At 49.1% G+C, this 19,073-nt stretch overlaps 1 protein-coding gene across 3 annotated transcripts in view; it reads right to left on the reverse strand.

Annotated features, from left to right (window-relative positions):
- The window catches only part of robo1 (roundabout, axon guidance receptor, homolog 1 (Drosophila)), a 663,637-nt gene that overhangs the window by 33,995 nt on the left and 610,569 nt on the right, over positions 1-19,073 (reverse strand). For 2 of the 3 annotated variants that reach the window (XM_078560413.1, XM_078560412.1), the window contains 7 exons: positions 16,969-16,995; positions 15,312-15,354; positions 12,040-12,191; positions 8,727-9,062; positions 6,926-7,036; positions 4,651-4,795; positions 1,635-1,883 (listed from right to left, as the gene is read on the reverse strand). In XM_078560413.1, coding sequence (XP_078416539.1) covers positions 1,635-1,883; positions 4,651-4,795; positions 6,926-7,036; positions 8,727-9,062; positions 12,040-12,191; positions 15,312-15,354; positions 16,969-16,995 — 1,063 coding nt within the window. The remainder of the gene's footprint in view (positions 1-1,634; positions 1,884-4,650; positions 4,796-6,925; positions 7,037-8,726; positions 9,063-12,039; positions 12,192-15,311; positions 15,355-16,968; positions 16,996-19,073) is intronic. The other variant, XM_078560414.1, reaches the window with a different exon arrangement.

The following is a 19,073-nucleotide window of genomic DNA, read 5'->3' on the forward strand; positions in this document are numbered from 1 at the left end:
TTGGAGATGGTCATTGCCTGGCACTTGTGTGGCACAATTATTACTTGCCACTTGGCAGCCCAAACCTGGATATTGTCCAGGTCTTGCAGCATTTGGACATGGAGTGCTTCAGCATCTGAGGAATCGTGAATGGTGCTGAATATTGTGCAATCATCAGCAAACATCCCCACTTCTGACCTTATGATGGAAGAAAGGTCATTGATGAAGCAGCTGAAGATGGTTGGGCTGAGGACACTACCCTGAGGAACTCCTGCAGTGATGTCCTGGAACTGAGATGACTGACCTCCAACAACCACAACCATCTTCCTTTGTGTTAGGTATGACTCCAACCAGCGGAGAGTTTTCCCCCTGATTCCTATACACTCCAGTTTTGCTAGGCCAGTGCTCTCTCAGTTTTGCCCCTCTGACAGTCCAGCATTCCCTCAGTACTGATCTTCTGACAGTGTAGTACTCATTCAGTACTGACCCTCCTACAGTGCAGCATTCCCTCAGTATTGACCCTCTGACAGTGCAGCGCTCCCTCAGTACTGACCCTCCTACAGTGCAGCACTCCCTCAGTACTGACCCTCTGACAATGCAGCACTCTCTCAGAACTGACCCTCTGATAATGCAGCACTCCCTCAGTACTTATGTCCCTATAATGCAGCACTGCCTCAGTACTGACCCTCCTACAGTGCAGCACTCCCTTACTACTGGCCCATGGACAGTGCAGCACTCTCTCTGTATTGACCCTCTGACAATGCAGCGCTCCCTCAGTACTGACCCTCCTACAGTGCAGCACTCCCTCAGTACTGACCCTGCTGCAGTGCAGCACTCCCTCAATACTGACCCTCCTAAAGTGCAGCACTCCCTTACTACTGGCCCACGGACAGTGCTGTACTCACTTAGTACTGACACGTGTGAGTGTGTGAGTCTGAATGTGCGTGTGAATGAGTGTGTTTTTGTGTGTGTGTGTGAGAATGTGTGTGTATGTGTGTGTAAGAGTGTGTTTGCATCTGTGTGTGTGTGTTTGTGTATTAGCATTTGTTTATGTGTGTCTGTGTGTTTGAGTAAGTGGATGGGTATAGATCTACGCCCAGAATTTTCAGGTGGTCCAGGGGGGCCGGGCCCCGCTCTCCGATGTGTAAAACGCCGAGCGTCCCAACATCACTGCGCGTCATTCTGATCCCCAGTTCGGTGGGCGCGCAACGGCAAAACTGTCAAAGGCCTATTCAAAACTAATTAAAGTGATTTACTGAGCCCGGGCGGCCTTCGCATTTCATCACGAAACCTCAACCACGGGCGGGCTGAGGGTTCATGAAGTGTTTATAAATTGAATGAAAGTTTATATTAAAGTTCATCGACATGTCCCAGCTCATGTGACACTGTCTTAAAAATGGTCTTTTCTCTTTATTAAAATTTTTACAAATCAAACTAATCTCCCTGAGGCAGCTCTGTGACTCGGGGAGATTTCTGCGCTCTTTCACGCGCGTGCCCGCCCAGGTAAACTGGCAGCGTGCAGCCGATCGCTGGGGGGGCAATGGGCTGCGCATCCGCCCGCTCCCACCCAACCCCCCCCCTTCGGATGGAGAGGAAATTCTCCCCTAGGCGTGTGAGATCTCCCTCCTGCGGCCACACTGTCCAGTTGCAGTTACCTGCGGTCACTCCCAGCTTGGATGAGGGCCAGGTTCTCCTGACTGCCCTGCAACATGGGCATGAGCTCCTCCTGCGGCGAGGGCGTGAGGGTGGCGGTGGACTGGTGGCTGTAGGACACAGCCGCTGGGGACGAGGCTGCCCCGCGGATCGGTGGGGTGGGGCCCCGTTCATCGTCCTCCTCTTCCAGCTCGTCCTGTTGTAGGTACATCCTGGCAGGGGGCAGTGGGCACAGCCCCTCTCGATCGTAACTGGAAAGCAAAAAAAGCGGATTATCGAAAAGAGTTTGCACCGGATGTAAAATCGCCTTCGGGGCTGAGTTTAGCACAGAATCGTCTACCTCACTCAAGCAGGCAACACACAGCGTTACTTCAGCTGTTTAAAATGCCGGCTTTACTGACACTTCAATCACCTGGTTTGGCAATTGCCCATTGTTGGATTTGAAAGGCCTGGCGCGTTGCAAGCAGTGCGGTTTGCAGAACCATTCGCAATTTCTCAGCTACTGGAGCCGTCCATATCTGTGTGCAGGAACATTCAGGCTTGGGCTGATTAGTGGTGAGCAACATTCACGCAACACAAGTGTCAGGCAATGACCGTCTCCGACAAAAGAGAATCTAACCATCTTCCCTTGACGTTCAATGGCATTACCATCACTGAATCCCCCACTATCAACATCCTGAGGCTTACCATTGACCAGAAACTGCACTGGACCAGCCAGATAAATACTGTGGCTACAAGAGCAGGTCAGAGTCTGGGAATCCTGCCACAACAAGTTACTCACTTCCGATGGTGAAGAGCTGGCGTGAGGGGTGAGTCGACCAAGCAGCTCAATTGACACATTTTCTCTTCACGTTACCTCCTTCTCCATTTTTCGTTCTCCTTCGCTGTCCAACTGCCTATCATTTAACTTCAAACCCAATCACCCATTGCCGGATTTGAACTCACAGATCTCGGGGTAATTAGGCCATTAATTTAACAGCCACGTGGCCGGTTGAGTTTTACGGGGAGGCATATTGCTCGCCCACCCACCGGCAGGAAAGAAAGCCAGTCACCAGCTGACCAGCTTTAAGCGAGGCTGCCCCACGGTGATAAGAGGCGGTGGGCAGCCTTCACAGGGCGAGAGTGGGACTCCCACCCCTCAGGGAAAGGAATATCCACCTTTGAGAGCTGAGCCCATCCCAGCAGCGGTAGAAACAAGTCATGGCTACTGCTAGGACCAGCAGCACCCCCACCATGGAGAAAGAACATGGATGCCGGAACTGGAGGTACGTCTGGGGTCCTTGGTCGGGGAGGGATTGAGGACCCTGGAGACGGGTGGTGAGGGAGGGCTCTAGAGGCCAATGGGGGATTGGGGTCAATGGGGGAGGTGCCCCAATGAGCAGAGGGTACCCCACCCAAAGCAAGTATTGCTCCCTTCCTGCCCGCCTTTTCACCTGAGGCAGTGAGGTAGTGGGCGGGTCTCCATCGTTCTGCTTTCCCCACCCCCCCCGGCAGGTATTATCACAGCAAAGATGGAAATAGACCCTTAAGTAGCCATTAATTAGCCAGTTAAGGGCCTCCATAGGTCTAACAGTGGGTGGGCTGGCTGATGCCGTACCCGTCAACTGCATTATGGGGGACCACTGGGGGGTGAACGGGAGGGTTGAGGGCCAGTTACCCATCCTATTTTACAAATACCCCCAGCCTGCAAATGTGGAGGGGTGTAAAATTCCCACGTCCATCGTGAGGAGCTTGCTAATCAGGGAATGGCGTGTGTCCGGTGATGCCACTGCGGAGCCAAACCAATCCAGGGAAGTTTACCAGGAGGGGAAATGTCCCAAAGAATTTACAGCTAATGAAGTTCTTTTTGAATTGTTGTTAGTGCCTAAGGACAGGAAACACTACAGCCAATTTGTGCTCAAAGAGCTCCCACAAGAGCATCGGGATAATATCCAGATAATGTATTAATTGTAATGTTGCTGAGGGATTTGGCCAGGGTTCCAGGGATCACACCCCTGCTCTTCTTCAAAGCAGTGCACATGGGATCATTCACACCACCTGACAGAACCTCCGCTTAACCTCGTATCTGAAAGACGCCATTTCCAACAATGCAGCATTCCTTGATACTGACCCTCCAAAAGTGCAGCACTCCCTTGGTTCTGACCCTCTGACAGTGCAGCAAGCCCTCAGTACTGGCCCTCTGACAGTGCAGCACTCCCTTGGTTCTGACCCTCTGACAGTGCAGCACTCCCTCAGTACTGGCCCTCTGACAATGCAGCACTCCCTCAGTACTGACCCTCTGACAATGCAGCACTCCCTCAGTACTGGCCCTCTGACAATGCAGCACTCCCTCAGTACCAATCCTCCGACAGTGAGGAATTCCCTTCACACTACCCCTTTGATAGTGAAGCACTTCCACAGTGCTGACCCTCCAACAGTGCAGCACTCCCTCTGTACTGACCCTCCGAAAGTGCAGCACTCCCTCTGTACTGACCCTCCGAAAGTGCAGTACTCCCTCTGTACTGACCCTCCGAAAGTGCAGTACTCCCTCTGTACTGACCCTCCGAAAGTGCAGTACTCCCTCTGTACTGACCCTCCGAAAGTGCAGTACTCCCTCTGTACTGACCCTCCGAAAGTGCAGTACTCCCTCTGTACTGACCCTCTGAAAGTGCAGTGCTCCCTCGATACTGATGCTCCGACAGTACGCCACTCCCTCAGCACTGCCCCTACAACAGCGCAGCACTCCCTTAGTACTGAGCCTCTGACAGTGCAATGCTTCCTCAGTACTGATCCTCTGACAGTGCAGCACTCCCTCAGTACTGACCCTGAGATGCTGGCTGGGATTATGATCTCACTCTGTTGGGACTTGATTTTACTGGCCAACACTGACAGCAGGTGAATTGCCAATATGCCTGGAATAAGTGGTACTTGTGGGCGTTCAGTGCCCATGGAACCCATGCCTCAGTGAGAACCAGCGTTTGCAGGGTTGGATGGAAGAAAGCCTCGAGTGCTGAATAGATGCAAGCAGGGGCTACGTACCTTTCCTCTGTGACACTGTATTCGTCGGGATTGGATGTTGTGGGAGGCGGGTGAGCTGGAGGTGGCGGTAAGAGATCTGCCCAATTCATGCCACCCTGTTTGGGCAATTTTGGTGTTCGAACGCTCTTCTTGTGCCCCTGGCTCCCTAGACACAGAGCAGATAAAAAGATTGTGATCTTCTGTCGGAACACTTAGATGGGATAACTTTGAATTACACAGGATACGTGGCACAGAAACAGGCCATTCAGCTGAACCAGTCCATGCCAGTGATTATGGACAACTCAAGCCTCCTCTCATCTAAATCAACCACTGTAACTGGCTATTCCCTTCTCCCTCATATCCTTGTCTAGTTAAATACATCGATATTATTCACTTCAACCACTCCCGGTGGTAGCGCGTTTCACAGTCTCACCACTCTTTGGGTGATGAAGTTTCTCCTGAATTCCCTATTGGATTTCTTGCCGACTATCTTATACTGATGGCCTCTAGTTATGCTCTTCCTCACAAGAGGAAACATTCTCTCTTTATCCACTCTATCAAAACCTTTCACTCGTTTTAAAGACCTCTGTTCGGTCACTTTCTTTTCTCACATTTTTTTTCTTTCTTTCTCTTGGCTGAGAATATCCAACGTTGTCTAATACAAAAGGGTCCCGAGAATACACGGGCCATTTACACTCCATCAGCAACTGAAGTGAGACAGGGTAAGGGCGGAGCAGGGTTAGCAATATGGTCGTTTTTGAGCTGTTTGAGGCGTGACCAAGAGTTTAAACAGTATCGCAGAGTTGGATAGGGTAGGCCTCTGGTGGAATCCATAAGCTTAAAATGGTCACTATTAAATCCAACAGGGAATTCAGAAGAAACTTCTCCACCAGGAGATAAGGGAGACTTGCATTTACATAGCGCCTTTCGCAACTTCAGGACGCTCAAAAGCACTTCACAGTCAATTAAATACCTTTGAAATACAGTCACCGTTGTGATGTAGGAAATACGGCAGCTAATTTATGCACAGCAAGCTCCCACAAACACAGCTTATTGATTAAGAGATAAGCCATGGCCTGGATACCACGGGCACTCCACTGTTCTACTCTGAAGTTGTTGACTATAGGATCTTTTACGGTCAGCTGAAAGGACAGTTAGAGCCCTCGATTTAATGTTCCCTCATAAGACAACACCTCTCCAGTGCAGCACTCCCTCGGTCCCGAGACCAGGAGTGTCCACATAGAGTTTTGTGCTCAGGTTTCTGGAGTGGAACTTGAACCCACGGCCTGCTGACTCGAAGATGAGTGCCATCAGTGGAGCCACGGCTGGGAATATCAATCAAATTTGGGAATTCAGGAGAAACTTCTTCATCCAGAGAATAGTGAGAAGGTGGAACTTGCTACCACAGAGAGCAGCTGAGGCAAGTGGCATATTTGCATTTAAGGGGAAGCTGGATAAATGTGAGGAGGAAAGGAAGAGAAGGATATTTGTGATGGGGTGAGGTGAAGATGTGTAATAAGAGCTCATTTGGATCATTAACACCAGTATAGACCAAGTGGGCCAAATGGCCTGTTTCTGTGCTAGAAATATGATATAATTCTATGCAGATCTGGCTTTGTGACTTTGGAATGCAGGATTCTGCACTGAGTTACATTGAATTTACATCCAAAAAATGGCTATTCAGCTCAACCGGTCTGTGCTGATGTTTATGCTCCACACAAGCCTCCTCCTACTATCCTGCCATCCATTCTTAATTAGCACATTTTCTTAGATAATATCACCACCTTCAACACCTCTTTGATCCTTTTGTCTGTGACATCTTTTGATTATCTGCTCCTATCACTGCTTGCTTGACCCTACAACAGCCCCCCTACCTCAACTTCTCTCTCCCCACCACGCCCCCACCTTAAACCAGCTTATATTTCACCCCTCTCCTAACTATACTCAGTTCTGCTGAAGGGTCGTGAGGACTCGAAATGTCGACTCTTTTCTTCTCCACCGATGCTGCCAGACCTGCTGAGTTTTTCCAGGTAATTCTGTTTTTGTTTTGGATTTCCAGCATCCGCAGTAGTTTTTTGTTTTTATCTCCTCCTACTTTAGTTGCTTCATCTCATCCTATTAACATAACCCTGTCTTCCATATTCACCCCTTGTGTATTTATCTAGCTTCCCTTTAGCCACTTGTGATGGCAAATTCCTCATTCTAACCAAACTCTTGAGTTGGAAAGCATACTGATGCCAGTTACCCCTGCAATGCCATGTGGCTTCATAAACAGCCAAAAAGACCATTAACTAACCCGACGTGTTGCTGCCTCGATCCGAGCTGTTGTAGGATCCGCTTGTGCCATGCTCACTCGTCTGGTTGTATGGAATTGTGGGAATGCTGTTCGTTTCTGCTAGTCGGTAATCTGAAAGGAAATAAAGATGGAAGAACAGGAATTAGATCAAACACCCCATCAAACACTCCCAGGGCAGGTACAGCACGGGGTTAGATACAGAGTAAAGCTCCCTCTACACCGTCCCCATCAACCACTCCCAGGACAGGTACAGCACAGGGTTAGATACAGAGTAAAGCTCCCTCTACACTGTTCCCATCAAACACTCCCAGGGCAGGTACAGCACGGGGTTAGATACAGAGTAAAGCTCCCTCTACACTGTCCCCATCATACACTCCCAGGGTTAGATACAGGGTTCTGATTCACTGTTTCACCTTTAGTATTGACCTAAGTGGCCAGTTCTCTTGTGGGTATTCAGAAAGGGCCAGCTAGATACTGATCTTGTGGGTACCACTGCTGCACAACACCTGTTGTTCACACACATCCATCCTCGCCTGGGTCATTGGGCAGGAAGTATGTCTGAATTTGTCACTCAGGTTTGCCCTACTTCTGTGCCTGCAATCAGTGAATTTAGCAGGCTATATGATAGTGCCATGGTTATATTACTGGACCAGTAATGTAGAGGAGTAGACAGCCTAGGTTCAATTCCAACCACTCCAGTTTGATTCTTGTGGAACACACTTTGCACCTGACTCCCCAATCCTCTGGATCTCCCTCTTCCTTTGACCCTCTCCCGTTGTTCCATCTTCTTACCTCATTTAAAATCCTTGTCCCCTCCCACTCACCCAAGTACCATAAAAGTTTTCTCACCAAGATATCTTTGCTGCTTTCCTCCCTCAGCCTCTGCACTGAATGATTTCTCATCCTCGCTGATTTCATCCTTCATCCTAACTCATCGTTCTCCCTTTCCTCTGAGTTCACTATCCTCTTTTCCTCCCTAAATCTCTCCCTCCATGTAAATTCTCCAACCCATATTCACAGCCACCTCCCTGACCTTACCATCTCACATGTTCATGCCAGTCCCATTGTATCAATTACAGATCAGGTCATCTCTGATCACTGTCTTCTATCACTCACAACCACATTCCCTGCCCCTCCCCAACCATATCTCCGTCTGTGTCTACTGCGCTGGAAAAAACTCTTTACTGAATTCGTTTACAACTCTGAAATTCCCAACTCTCTCGCTCTGTCCCTTCATTTCCGACATTTCTTCAGCTCATCACCACCTTTCATCTTTACTTTTGACGCTTGAGTCCTCACTCAAACCATTACTCTCTCTCACCCTGGTCATTCCCACTGCTATGGCCCTCACCCCCACTCCCTGCAGTGAAAAGGATGTAGATCTGAAAGGCTATGTGATGTGACTGGACCACACAAAGCAATATTCGGTCCTGTTCTCATTTGCTAAAAACCGCTCACTTTTCCTGTGTCACCTCATTCTTCAATGTCAGAGGCGCGTCTTTCCAATGAGATGTTCAATAAAGACTGTCTCAGATGGATGCAAAAGGACTTGACTGTCACTACTGCGGAGAAGAGAAGGGGGAGCTTTCCCCAATGTTCTGGGTCAATATTTAGCCCTCAACCACCAGATGATTGGGTTATTATCACAATGTTTCTTTGTGGGAGCTTGCTGTGTGCAAATTGTCTGCCATGTTATAGCAGTGGCCATACATTAAAGGAGAGGGTGATTGGCTGTAGGGCTTTGTGATTCCTGAAGCTGTGAAGGGCACTATATGAACATAATAAGTTCTTTGTTATTTACCTTTATTGAGTTTATTTTGCTCCATGATGTTGTACTGCATTGGGGATATCTCCTGCTTGGCTTGTAGTGATGGTTTCCAATGCTTATCATTCACTTCCATTCCACTGCTGTTCATGTTGTTCCCCAGTGTGGTCTGAATGAGCTGTGTCGTGGCGTAGGGAGTGGGCTGTGCCGTCTGGTTCAGGCAGCGACCCTCCTTCAGGTTGGGGCTGTTGAAGGTCTTCATCTCATTGATCTTGTTGCTCAGGTCCATGTCTCCATAGACTGTTGACTCAGGCAGCATCAAGTTGGTTTGCTTGTTCTCCAGTTGGTTGTTATAGTTGGCTATGCAGTCGGCTGAGCAGAACGGAACGAGAGACAATGGGGGCGCAAGAGAGAGAAATGTTAAGCTTTGCAACGCGTGCACCGTTCTCCCTGGCCCATTAACCACCTCCTCACTCCAACATGCCAGCCGCTATTCCCAGTCCAAATAAACATTCAGATATTGACAAAGCAGACCACAGAATGAACAACTTGTTATAACCTCATAAAGATTTCAATCAAGCAATATAAATACTCTAATTCAGTTTGTCCAAACGGATCCTTACTAAACTAATTCAATTTGTGATTCCTGGAGCTCAGCCAACCATTCATAATGAGCCCATCTGGGGAACGTATCAGCAGAAATAAATTGCCAGACATCTGGTTGTCCATCTGGGCTAATTGTTTTAAATTCATTCACAGTATGTGGGTGCCGCTGGCTAGGCCAGCATTTTTTGCCCATCCCTAATTGCCTCGAAAAGGGGACAGCACCGCTGCAGTCCATGTGGTAGAGGTACGCCACAGTACTGTTAGGAAGGGAACTCCACTACCCTGAGGAACTCCTGCAGTGATGTTCCAGCTCTCAGATGATTGACCTCCAACAACCACAACCATCTTCTTTTGTGCTAGGTATAACTCCATCCAGCAGAGAATTTTCCCTTGATTCCCATTGACTAGGGTTCCTTGATGCCACACTCGGTCAAATGCTGCATTTGCATTCACTCTCACCTCACCGCGGGAGATCAGCTCTTTTATCCATGTCTGGACCAAGGCTGTAACGAGGTCAGGAGCTGAGTGGCCCTGGTAGAACCCAAACTGAACATCAGTGAGCAGGTTATTGCTAAGCAAATGGCGCTTGATAGCATTGTTGATGACCCCTTCCATCACTTTACTGATGAGCGAGAGTAGACTGATGGGGCGGTAATTGGCTGGGTTCGATTTGTCCTGCTTTTTGTGTACAGGACATAACTGGGCAATTTTTCACATTGCCGGGTAGATGCCAGTGTTGTAGCTGTACTGGAACAGCTTGACTAGGTGTGCGGCAATTTCTGGAGCACAAGTCTTCAGTACTATTGCCGGCATATCGTTAGGGCCCATAGCCTTTGCAGTATCCAGTGCCTTCAGCCATTTCTAGATATCACACGGAGTGAATTGAATTGGCTGAAGACTGGCATCCATGATGCTGGGCACCTCCGGAGGAGGCTGAGTTGGATCATCCACTCGACACTTCTAGCTGAAGATTGTTGCAAATGCTACAGCCTTATCTTTTACACTGATGTGCTGGGCTCCCCCATCATTGAGGATGGGGATATTTGTGGAGCCTCCTCCTCCTGTGAGTTGTTTAATTATTCACCACCACTCATGACTGGATGCAGAGGAACTGCAGGGCTTAGATCTGATCCATCAGTTGAGGGATTGCTTGGCTCTATCACATGCTGCTTATGCTGTTTAGCACACGAGTAATCCTGGATCGTAGCTTCACCAAGTTGACACCTCATTTTTAGGTATGCCTGTTGTTGCTCCTGGCATGCCCTCCTGTCTCTTCACTGAACCAGGGTTGATTCCCCAGCTTGATGGTAATGGTAGGGTGGGGGATATGCTGGGCCATCAGGTTACTGGTTGTAATTCTATACACTTCTGCTAATGATGATGGCCCACAGCACCTCACGGTTGCCCAGTTTTGAGTTGTAGATCTGGTTGAAATCTATCCCATTTAACATGGTGGTAGTGCCTCACAATGTCATGAATGCTTGGCTGAGCTCCAAGACTCACAAATGCATTAGCTCAGCCGGGTCTATTTGGTCAAACTGACCACAAGAATGTAAGAAATGGGAGCAGGAGTAGACCATATGGCCCCTCAATCCTGCTCTGCCATTCAATACGAACATGGCTGATCTTGGGCTTCAACTCCATTTTCCTGCCTGCTCCCCATATCCCCTGATTCCCTGAGAGACCAAAAATCTGTCTATCACAGCCTTAAATGTATTCAACAATGGAACATCCACAACACTCTGGGTCAGAGAATTCCTAAGGTTTGCAACCCCTTGAGTGAAGTAATTTTTCCTCATCTCAGTCCTAAATGATCGGCTTCTTATCCTGAGACTGTGTCCCCGTGTTTTAGATTCCCAGAGCAATGGAAGTGGAATGCTTACTTTGCTTGATTAACATATTTATGATAAGTTACAATACGGTATCTTTCTGTCATCGCTCTTGTCAGTGCCTGTATATTTATTTGGTGAAGATTAGGAGATGTGAAATGGGCAGAACGTCTGGGCAGAATTTTACGACAGTGGGATTTTACGTTCCCGCTGTCGTCAGTGGCATTTGTAACGGCCCCGCCGCATTTTACAGCCCCGTCCCCACCGAAACAGGGCCGTAAAATTCCGCCCTCTGTATTTGATATTATAATGGCCCTGCCCGATCGACACTTTTATAGGGTTGTAAGAACAGAAGTTTTTCAAAGCGATTTCTAAACGGGTGTTCTTTTCATGAACATTTCAAAACTTGCCACTGTTATTCTATGGTTCACGGGTTCAGACATAGTGCATACTGGGCGAATGGGCATAGAGGTGGCACAGGGGGCACGGGTAAGACCTTTCACACATAACTTTCAGAAGGTTCCCAAATCCTAACCATGGTTCATGACTCCTCTGGGAGGCTGTGAACCATGAGCCCGGAGGAGCCTCCACGAGAATTGCGGGCGGTGGGAGATGCCTACCCCCTGGGCCAGCCAGGCTGGGACCGCAGGGCATGGGTACACCACCAAAACTGTTATCCCACACCAGCAAATACTGAGGGTGCCTGGAATGGGGCGGGTGGTTGGTGGGGTGGGGGTGGGGGGTGGGGGTGGGGGGGTGAGTGGGGGGTGGTGCGGGTGTCCTGGAATCAGGTCCGGCCTGCCATAGTTTCTAATGGTTCTGGAGTCGGCCTGATTCGGTGACGATCCGGGCCTATTATGTCCCAAGCACATTCGCGGCATTTAGAAAAGAAGTTAGACTTGAATGTGACCCACCTGGCCTGCTGTAGGTCGTGAGGTTACTATCGCTGTTGGCATTGGTTGAGGTGCAGCAGTTGATGCTACAGTCGTTGTGACTGGTTCCCGTGTTGGGCCAGGTGTCTGCTAGCCACGGCTGGTTTGAATCTCCGATGTTTAGTAAACCTGGCCTAATAAGGAAGAGAAACAAAACAAAACATATTAAAAATTTTAGAAGCATGTGAGCTTCCCCCTGTCGGCCCCAGTTGTGCAAGCACGTTCCCCGCTGCGTTACTGAGCCACGCCCAACACATTTTAATATCCCGGCTGAAAAAGGTCCAGCGAAGGCATCCAGGTTCGATTCCCGCCTCCCCTCCTTCTCTCACTTCTCCATCTCTCCCCTGGTCTACGCTCAGTTACAATTTTCAGTCCGGGACCCAGTCTTTTTATCCATCGTTTTAAAACTTTAAAATCCTCACTATTACAATTATCATCTTTGATTTCAGATCCCTCCATGTCCTTGCCCCCTCCCTCCCTATCTCTCCAGTCCCAACAACTCTCCATGATCTCTGCGCTCCTCTGGTTCTGGCTTCTTCTTGCACATTCCTAATTTCAGTTGACTCTATCATTGGTGGCTGTGCCTTCAGCTGCCTGGCCACAAGCTCTGGAAATCCCTCTGTAAGCCTCTGCACCTCCCTCCTTTCTGATGCTGTTTCAAAGCTAGCTCTTTGACCAAGCTTTTGTTTCGATACCTCCTTCGGCGGCTCACTGTCAGAAATGCTCTTCTGGATAAGGCTCCTTGGGTAGTTTTGTTACTTTAAAAGTGCTATGCAAATGCAATTTGGTGTTTCAGAGCAGAGGGGGAGTTAAAAATTTCAGTCCAAGTTCCTGCTTCCAATCAGTCTCTAGGGAGTCCTGCAGCCTAGGTGAAACTTCAGGTGAGGACTGGGATCAGCTTGCTGCCAACGCTCTTTATATTTCAACATGCTTCCCACGCTCATGCTCAGAGTTCACATGTGGAATACGGGGAGAGTGGGGTGAATCAGGGGAAAGCTATTGTATGGAATGGTAAGGAACGAAGGAATTCTCATTTCCACATTGCTGTCTGTGGTGTCACCAAGGCCCAGGGCGCTTTTCAGCCAATGAAATACTTTGTAAGCGTAGTGACTGTTGTCATGTAAGAAACAGGACAGACGATTTTCACACAGCAAGATCCCACAATTAGCAATGTGATAATGACCAGATAATCGGTCACATACACATCGATACCCGTGCATACAGACACACTCACACATACACACTCACACGCACACATATTCACACACATAAACACCCATACACATACACAGATATGCACACACACACACATAGACACACACACACAGATGCACACACAAACGCACACAAATGGGCACACGCGCACAAACACATAGACACACACACCCAGGCCTGATTTTTCCAGGCAGGCGGGTGGGCTCAGCGGGAATGGGCAGGGGCGGTCACAGAGCCGATTGCCGCCCGCGATCTGCTCCGCGTCGCCATTTTACGGGGGGTGGGCCAATTAAGACCCACCCAGCATAATACGCGAGCTGTAGCGCTCAGCGCTACCTGTGTGGGCGGGCGGGGGAGGGAGAGTCGGGGCCAGCGCCCCGTTCACACACGCGCAGGAAAGAGCTCCTCAATCTCCCTGGGGCACGGAGCTGCCTCGGGGGGAGGGGGGGGATTGAATCGATATCGAAATAATTAAATAAATCGCTTAAACATTTATTTAAACGTGTCCCCTCACGTGACTGTGTCACATGGGATGGGACATGTTTTGATATTTAGGAAAACATTTTTATTTATCCGGTAAAAGCTTTAAGAAGCCTCACCCCGCTCATGGATGAAGTTTCCTAAAAAAGCAGGAAGGCCGCTTGGCCTTTTCGCCTGCCCGACAACCTTCAGGTCGGACGGGCAGCGGAAACAATGACTTCAATTCCTTCCTTAATGGCCTCAATAGGCCGTTTACATATCGGCGTGGGCACAGCCGACTCTGGCGTGGGCACAGCCGAATGAAATATCGCAGGAATGCGCCACGATGTCGAGACGCATGCCCGGCCTCATCGCGTGACATTTTACCTGTCGGTCTCGCCCCCACACGCTGACTGGAAAATCCTGCCCATGGACACACACACACACACACAGGGCAGAATTTTCGGGTTGTCGGGCAGGCCCGGGGGCAGCCGGGAACCGGACCGCTGCCCGCGATCGGCCCCCCCACACCGTGATTCCACGCTGGCTGGTCAGTTAACGGCCGGTCAGCGTGAAACGTGCACTGAAAGGCCCAGCGCTGCCGGGGTGGTGGGGGTCGGGAGGAGGGGGAGCGCTGGAGTCTGTGCAGGCGCTGGGGAAGCAATGGGAAGCTCCCCGAAGGCACAGAGCTGCGCCCCAGGAGCTGAAATATTTTAATAATAAAAATAAAGATATTAAAATCCCAGAAAAAATTCCCGCATGTGGGACTCACTCGCCTGAACATTTAGATACTACAAGTTCTGTCAAAACATTAATCTCGCAAACCACATCCCGCCCGTGGATGAGGTTTCCTCAAGAATGCAAAGGCCGCCTGGCCCGATTTGCCCGCCCGCCGACCGTTAAGCTGGACGGGCAGCGAAAAATCTCTCTTAATTAACACTTCAATGGCTTCAGTGGGCCCCTTAATTGTCGGTGGGTGCGCTGCTTATTCTTGCGCTCGCCTGACAACTGAAGTATCGCATGAGTGCGCGATGACATGGGGATGCCCGCCCGCGGTCACTGCGCGCTATCTTACGCCCAATCAGGTCAGGCGCGCGCCTGCCCGAAGGATGTAAAATTCTGCCCATAGACACACACGCACACACACACGCACACGTACACACACACACACACACACACACACACGTACACACACGCGCACACGCACACACACATAGACACACACGCACACACACACACACACGTACACACACACACACACGCACACACACACGTACACACATGTGCACACGCACACACACGCACACACACATAGACACACACGCACGCACACACACACACACACACGTACACACACACACACGTACGCACACACACACACACACGTACACACACACACATGTACACGTACACACACGCACACACACACACACAAGCGCACACACGTGCACATGCGTGCGCACACACACACACACACACAAGCGCACACACACCGGGGGGCTTTGACGGCCGCATTGAGACCAGCTGACCCACCTTGGACCCTCGCCCTTGACCAAACAATAACCAAACATTTATCTTACCTTGCTCCACTGCTGACGCTTTCACCCCCTCTCTGATAGGCCACTGTAATCAAACATAAATGCTTCTTGTTATATCATGTGATAGGTGAATCAAGATGCAGTAGCCAGACCCTCATCCCTGTAAATCCTGATGGTTTCATTCAGGATGATCCCTTGGAAAACCTTCCAGCAAATGTTTCCCTCTTGCCCCGTGATGCTTTTTCCCAGAACACAACAGCAATTGTCCAAAGAGAGGAAAGGATGGTCACTCTATAACCCCAGCCCCCTGATATCAGCACATCCACACAAATCTTACTTGGTCAAAAGCTGGGAATCCTGCAGCGAGTAACTCACCTCCTGAGTCCCCAAAGCCTGTCCACCATCTAAAAGTCAGGAGTGTGATGGAAACTAAGATAAAAGCAAAAAAACTACGGATGCTGGAAATCCAAAACAAAAATAAAAATAGCTGGAAAAACTCAGCAGGTCTGACAGCATCAAGATCAGCACCACATCCACCACCTTCAACATTCACTCCCTCCACCACCGACGCACAGTAACAGCAGTGTGTGTACCACCTGCAAGATGCACTGCAGCAACTCACCAAGTCTCCTCCGACAGCACCTTCCAAACCCACGACCACTACCATCTAGAAGGACAAGGGCAGCAGACACATGGGAACACCGCCACCTGTAAGTTCCCCTCCAAGCCACTCACCATCCTGACTTGGAAATATATCGCCGTTCTTCCACTGTCGCTGGGTCAAAATCCTGGAACTCCCTCCCTAACAGCACTGTGGGTGTACCTACACTACATGGACTGCAGCGGTTCAAGAAGGCAGTTCACCACCACCTTCTCAAGGGCAACTAGGGATGGGCAATAAATGCTGGGCTAGAAGTTGTTTAAAAAGCCAATGCCAGGACCAGTGATCTCAATATCAACACTGTCCATAACAAGGCAGAGTCTCCATCAAAATATGAACACATGGATCAGCCTTCACAGCAAAACCAGTTCACGTCATGTGGTGAAACCTCTTAAAAAGAAATCCAGTCAGGAAAGCATACTCTTTGGGTCAGGAAAAAGGAACCAAACCCTGGTCAAATCTCTTTGTCGCTGTAAACAGCCTGGGAGCCCTCCCCCTCCCTGGTCCAAAATGCTCAATACTACATTGCGGAGTAGTAAGGGAGCTAGTAGAAAGGGACCAGAAGAGATAGACAGAGATTAGAGTAGGTTCATGGAGAAAGAGCAGAGAGTGGAATGAATTGGAGAGGTCTTTCAGAAACCTGCCGCAGGGGTGATGAGCTGAATGGCCTCTTTCTGTGCTGTATGGCTCTATAAGGAGCCCATTCAGCCCCAGGAGCCTGCTCCGCCATCCAATCAGATCACGGCTGCTCTGTACTTGAACTCCATAGGCCCACCTTGGCCGCAGGGTGGTGGGAAGGGAGGTCTAGGGGCTTGACAATGAACTGAGGGTCCCGCCAATATTTTCACAAGTAACCCCAAAATAAAAAAGGCGTTGCGTTGTCCGAACCGAAACAGGGTGCGATGGTGCGTTAAACCGTTTAAAAACCCAACCAGAGTCCGAGGGAGAAAGGTTTACAGGAATGTAAGGTGGCAAGTCATAACTGCAAGTTAAGGCATGCGCATGCAGGAACATATTAAAAGGAACAGGAATATTTACCTGTCGGTGTGAATGTGAAAGAGGGGACTGAAAGAAAGAAGCAAAAGAGAAGTTATCAGACTGTAGGAAGCCAGGAGAGTAGATTTATAAATCCTCATCCATCTGGGAACCTCCCTCAGCTCCTCTGCCCACCTACCCTCTTTCCCAAGTATTGGGATCTTCAATTGTTTCCTTCTCTGTTTAGATACCTGCACCTGTTTGTGGAGAACCCAACAGACACCTCAATCCCAGCTGCAGATTCAATCATTCCCAGCGTGTCAGGGGTCAGCCATTCAGTTAGCGCTGAGTTACGAGAGCCAGTTTAAGGTGTGGAAAGGCTGACAGCAGTGCAAGGACCTCGAAGCTGAATTAGATATTCTTCAACCGATACCACAACACTACCATCCCCAGAAGACCATCCAGCCTGACAGAGTGAACAATATCAGTCTTCAATTCACTTTCTCCCCAGTTTGAACCTTTCCTTCCATGTGTACGGTCACATGGGAGGTTGACCTGTTCGAATCTACTTACTGCCCTCAATGCCTGTGTTGGATAGATCTTAGAAAAGAGGTAGGCAATAATCTACAATAAATCAGAGTCTGTGTGTTACTGAATCCTCTATTAAATCAGGGTCTGTGTGTTACTGAATCCGCTATTAAATCAGGGTCTGTGTGTTACTGAATCCTCTATTAAATCAGGGTCTGTGTGTTACTGAATCCTCTATTAAATCAGGGTCTGTGTTTACTGAATCCTCTATTAAATCAGGGTCTGTGTGTTACTGAATCCGCTATTAAATCAGGGTCTGTGTGTTACTGAATCCTCTATTAAATCAGGGTCTGTGTGTTACTGAATCCTCTATTAAATCAGGGTCTGTGTTTACTGAATCCTCTATTAAATCAGGGTCTGTGTTTACTGAATCCTCTATTAAATCAGGGTCTGTGTGTTACTGAATCCTCTATTAAATCAGGGTCTGTGTGTTACTGAATCCTCTATTAAATCAGGGTCTCTGTGTTTACTGAATCCTCTGTTAAATCAGGGTCTGTGTGTTACTGAATCCTCTATTAAATCAGGGTCTGTATGTTACTGAATCCTCTATTAAATCAGGGTCTGTGTGTTACTGAATCCTCTATTAAATCAGGGTCTGTATGTTACTGAATCCTCTATTAAATCGGGGTCTGTGTTTACTGAATCCTCTATTAAATCAGGGTCTGTGTTTACTGAATCCTCTATTAAATCAGGGTCTGTATGTTACTGAATCCTCTATTAAACCAGGGTCTGTGTTTACTGAATCCTCTATTAAATCAGGGTCTGTGTTTACTGAATCCTCTATTAAACCAGGGTCTGTGTTTACTGAATCCTCTATTAAATCAGGGTCTGTGTTTACTGAATCCTCTCTAAGTTAAAGGACGTAGGCCAGGATTTTCCGGTCCCGTTGGTGTCGGGCGTCATGCTGGGCAGGGTGGGACAATATGGCGAGAAGGCCAAAAATCAATGTTACGCCATTGTGAAACCCGTTTGTGATTGTCTGCTCCACCCATCAATAGCCGGGCCATACCTCCCGCTGCCACATGTCAGGAACCTAATTTCAATACTTTTGCATCTCATTTTCAACCCTGTTCATGAAATGATCTCCCCCGACTGGTCAGTGTGGTTGTACGCTGACGTGTTTCACAACTGTACATAAGCGGCGCGTGCCTGGTGGGCTGCACTTCACTCGAGACTTCGAGGTTCGTTTGCCTACCTCGCTTCGGGCAGCACTCGCAGTCTCAGCGCTAGGATTCACAGACAGCACCACATCACTTTTAGGGGAGATCACGGGCAGGTCTCTACCTATCAGACCAGTCGTGTGTGGGTGGCTTTTCAATGGCTGCAGGGCTAGGGCTTGTTTGGGGAAGGGGGAGAAGTGACCTCAGGCAAGGGAACAGGCTGCAGGATGAGAGCTGTACTGGGGAAGGGGGGTATCCCAGAGTGTGTGTATGGGGGCACTTGTTGAACTGTGCAAGTGGCCTCAAGAGGGTGAGGGCTGAGGAGGCAGAGTCCAGAGGAGATGAGGCCAGATGGAGATGTGAGGGTGCGCGTGTGAGTTTAGAGCGATGAGATGGTTACCTTGCCTTGGCAGAACAGAT

The sequence above is a fragment of the Cetorhinus maximus genome, chromosome 16, assembly GCF_964194155.1.
Source record: "Cetorhinus maximus chromosome 16, sCetMax3.hap1.1, whole genome shotgun sequence".
Lineage (NCBI taxonomy): Eukaryota > Metazoa > Chordata > Chondrichthyes > Lamniformes > Cetorhinidae > Cetorhinus > Cetorhinus maximus.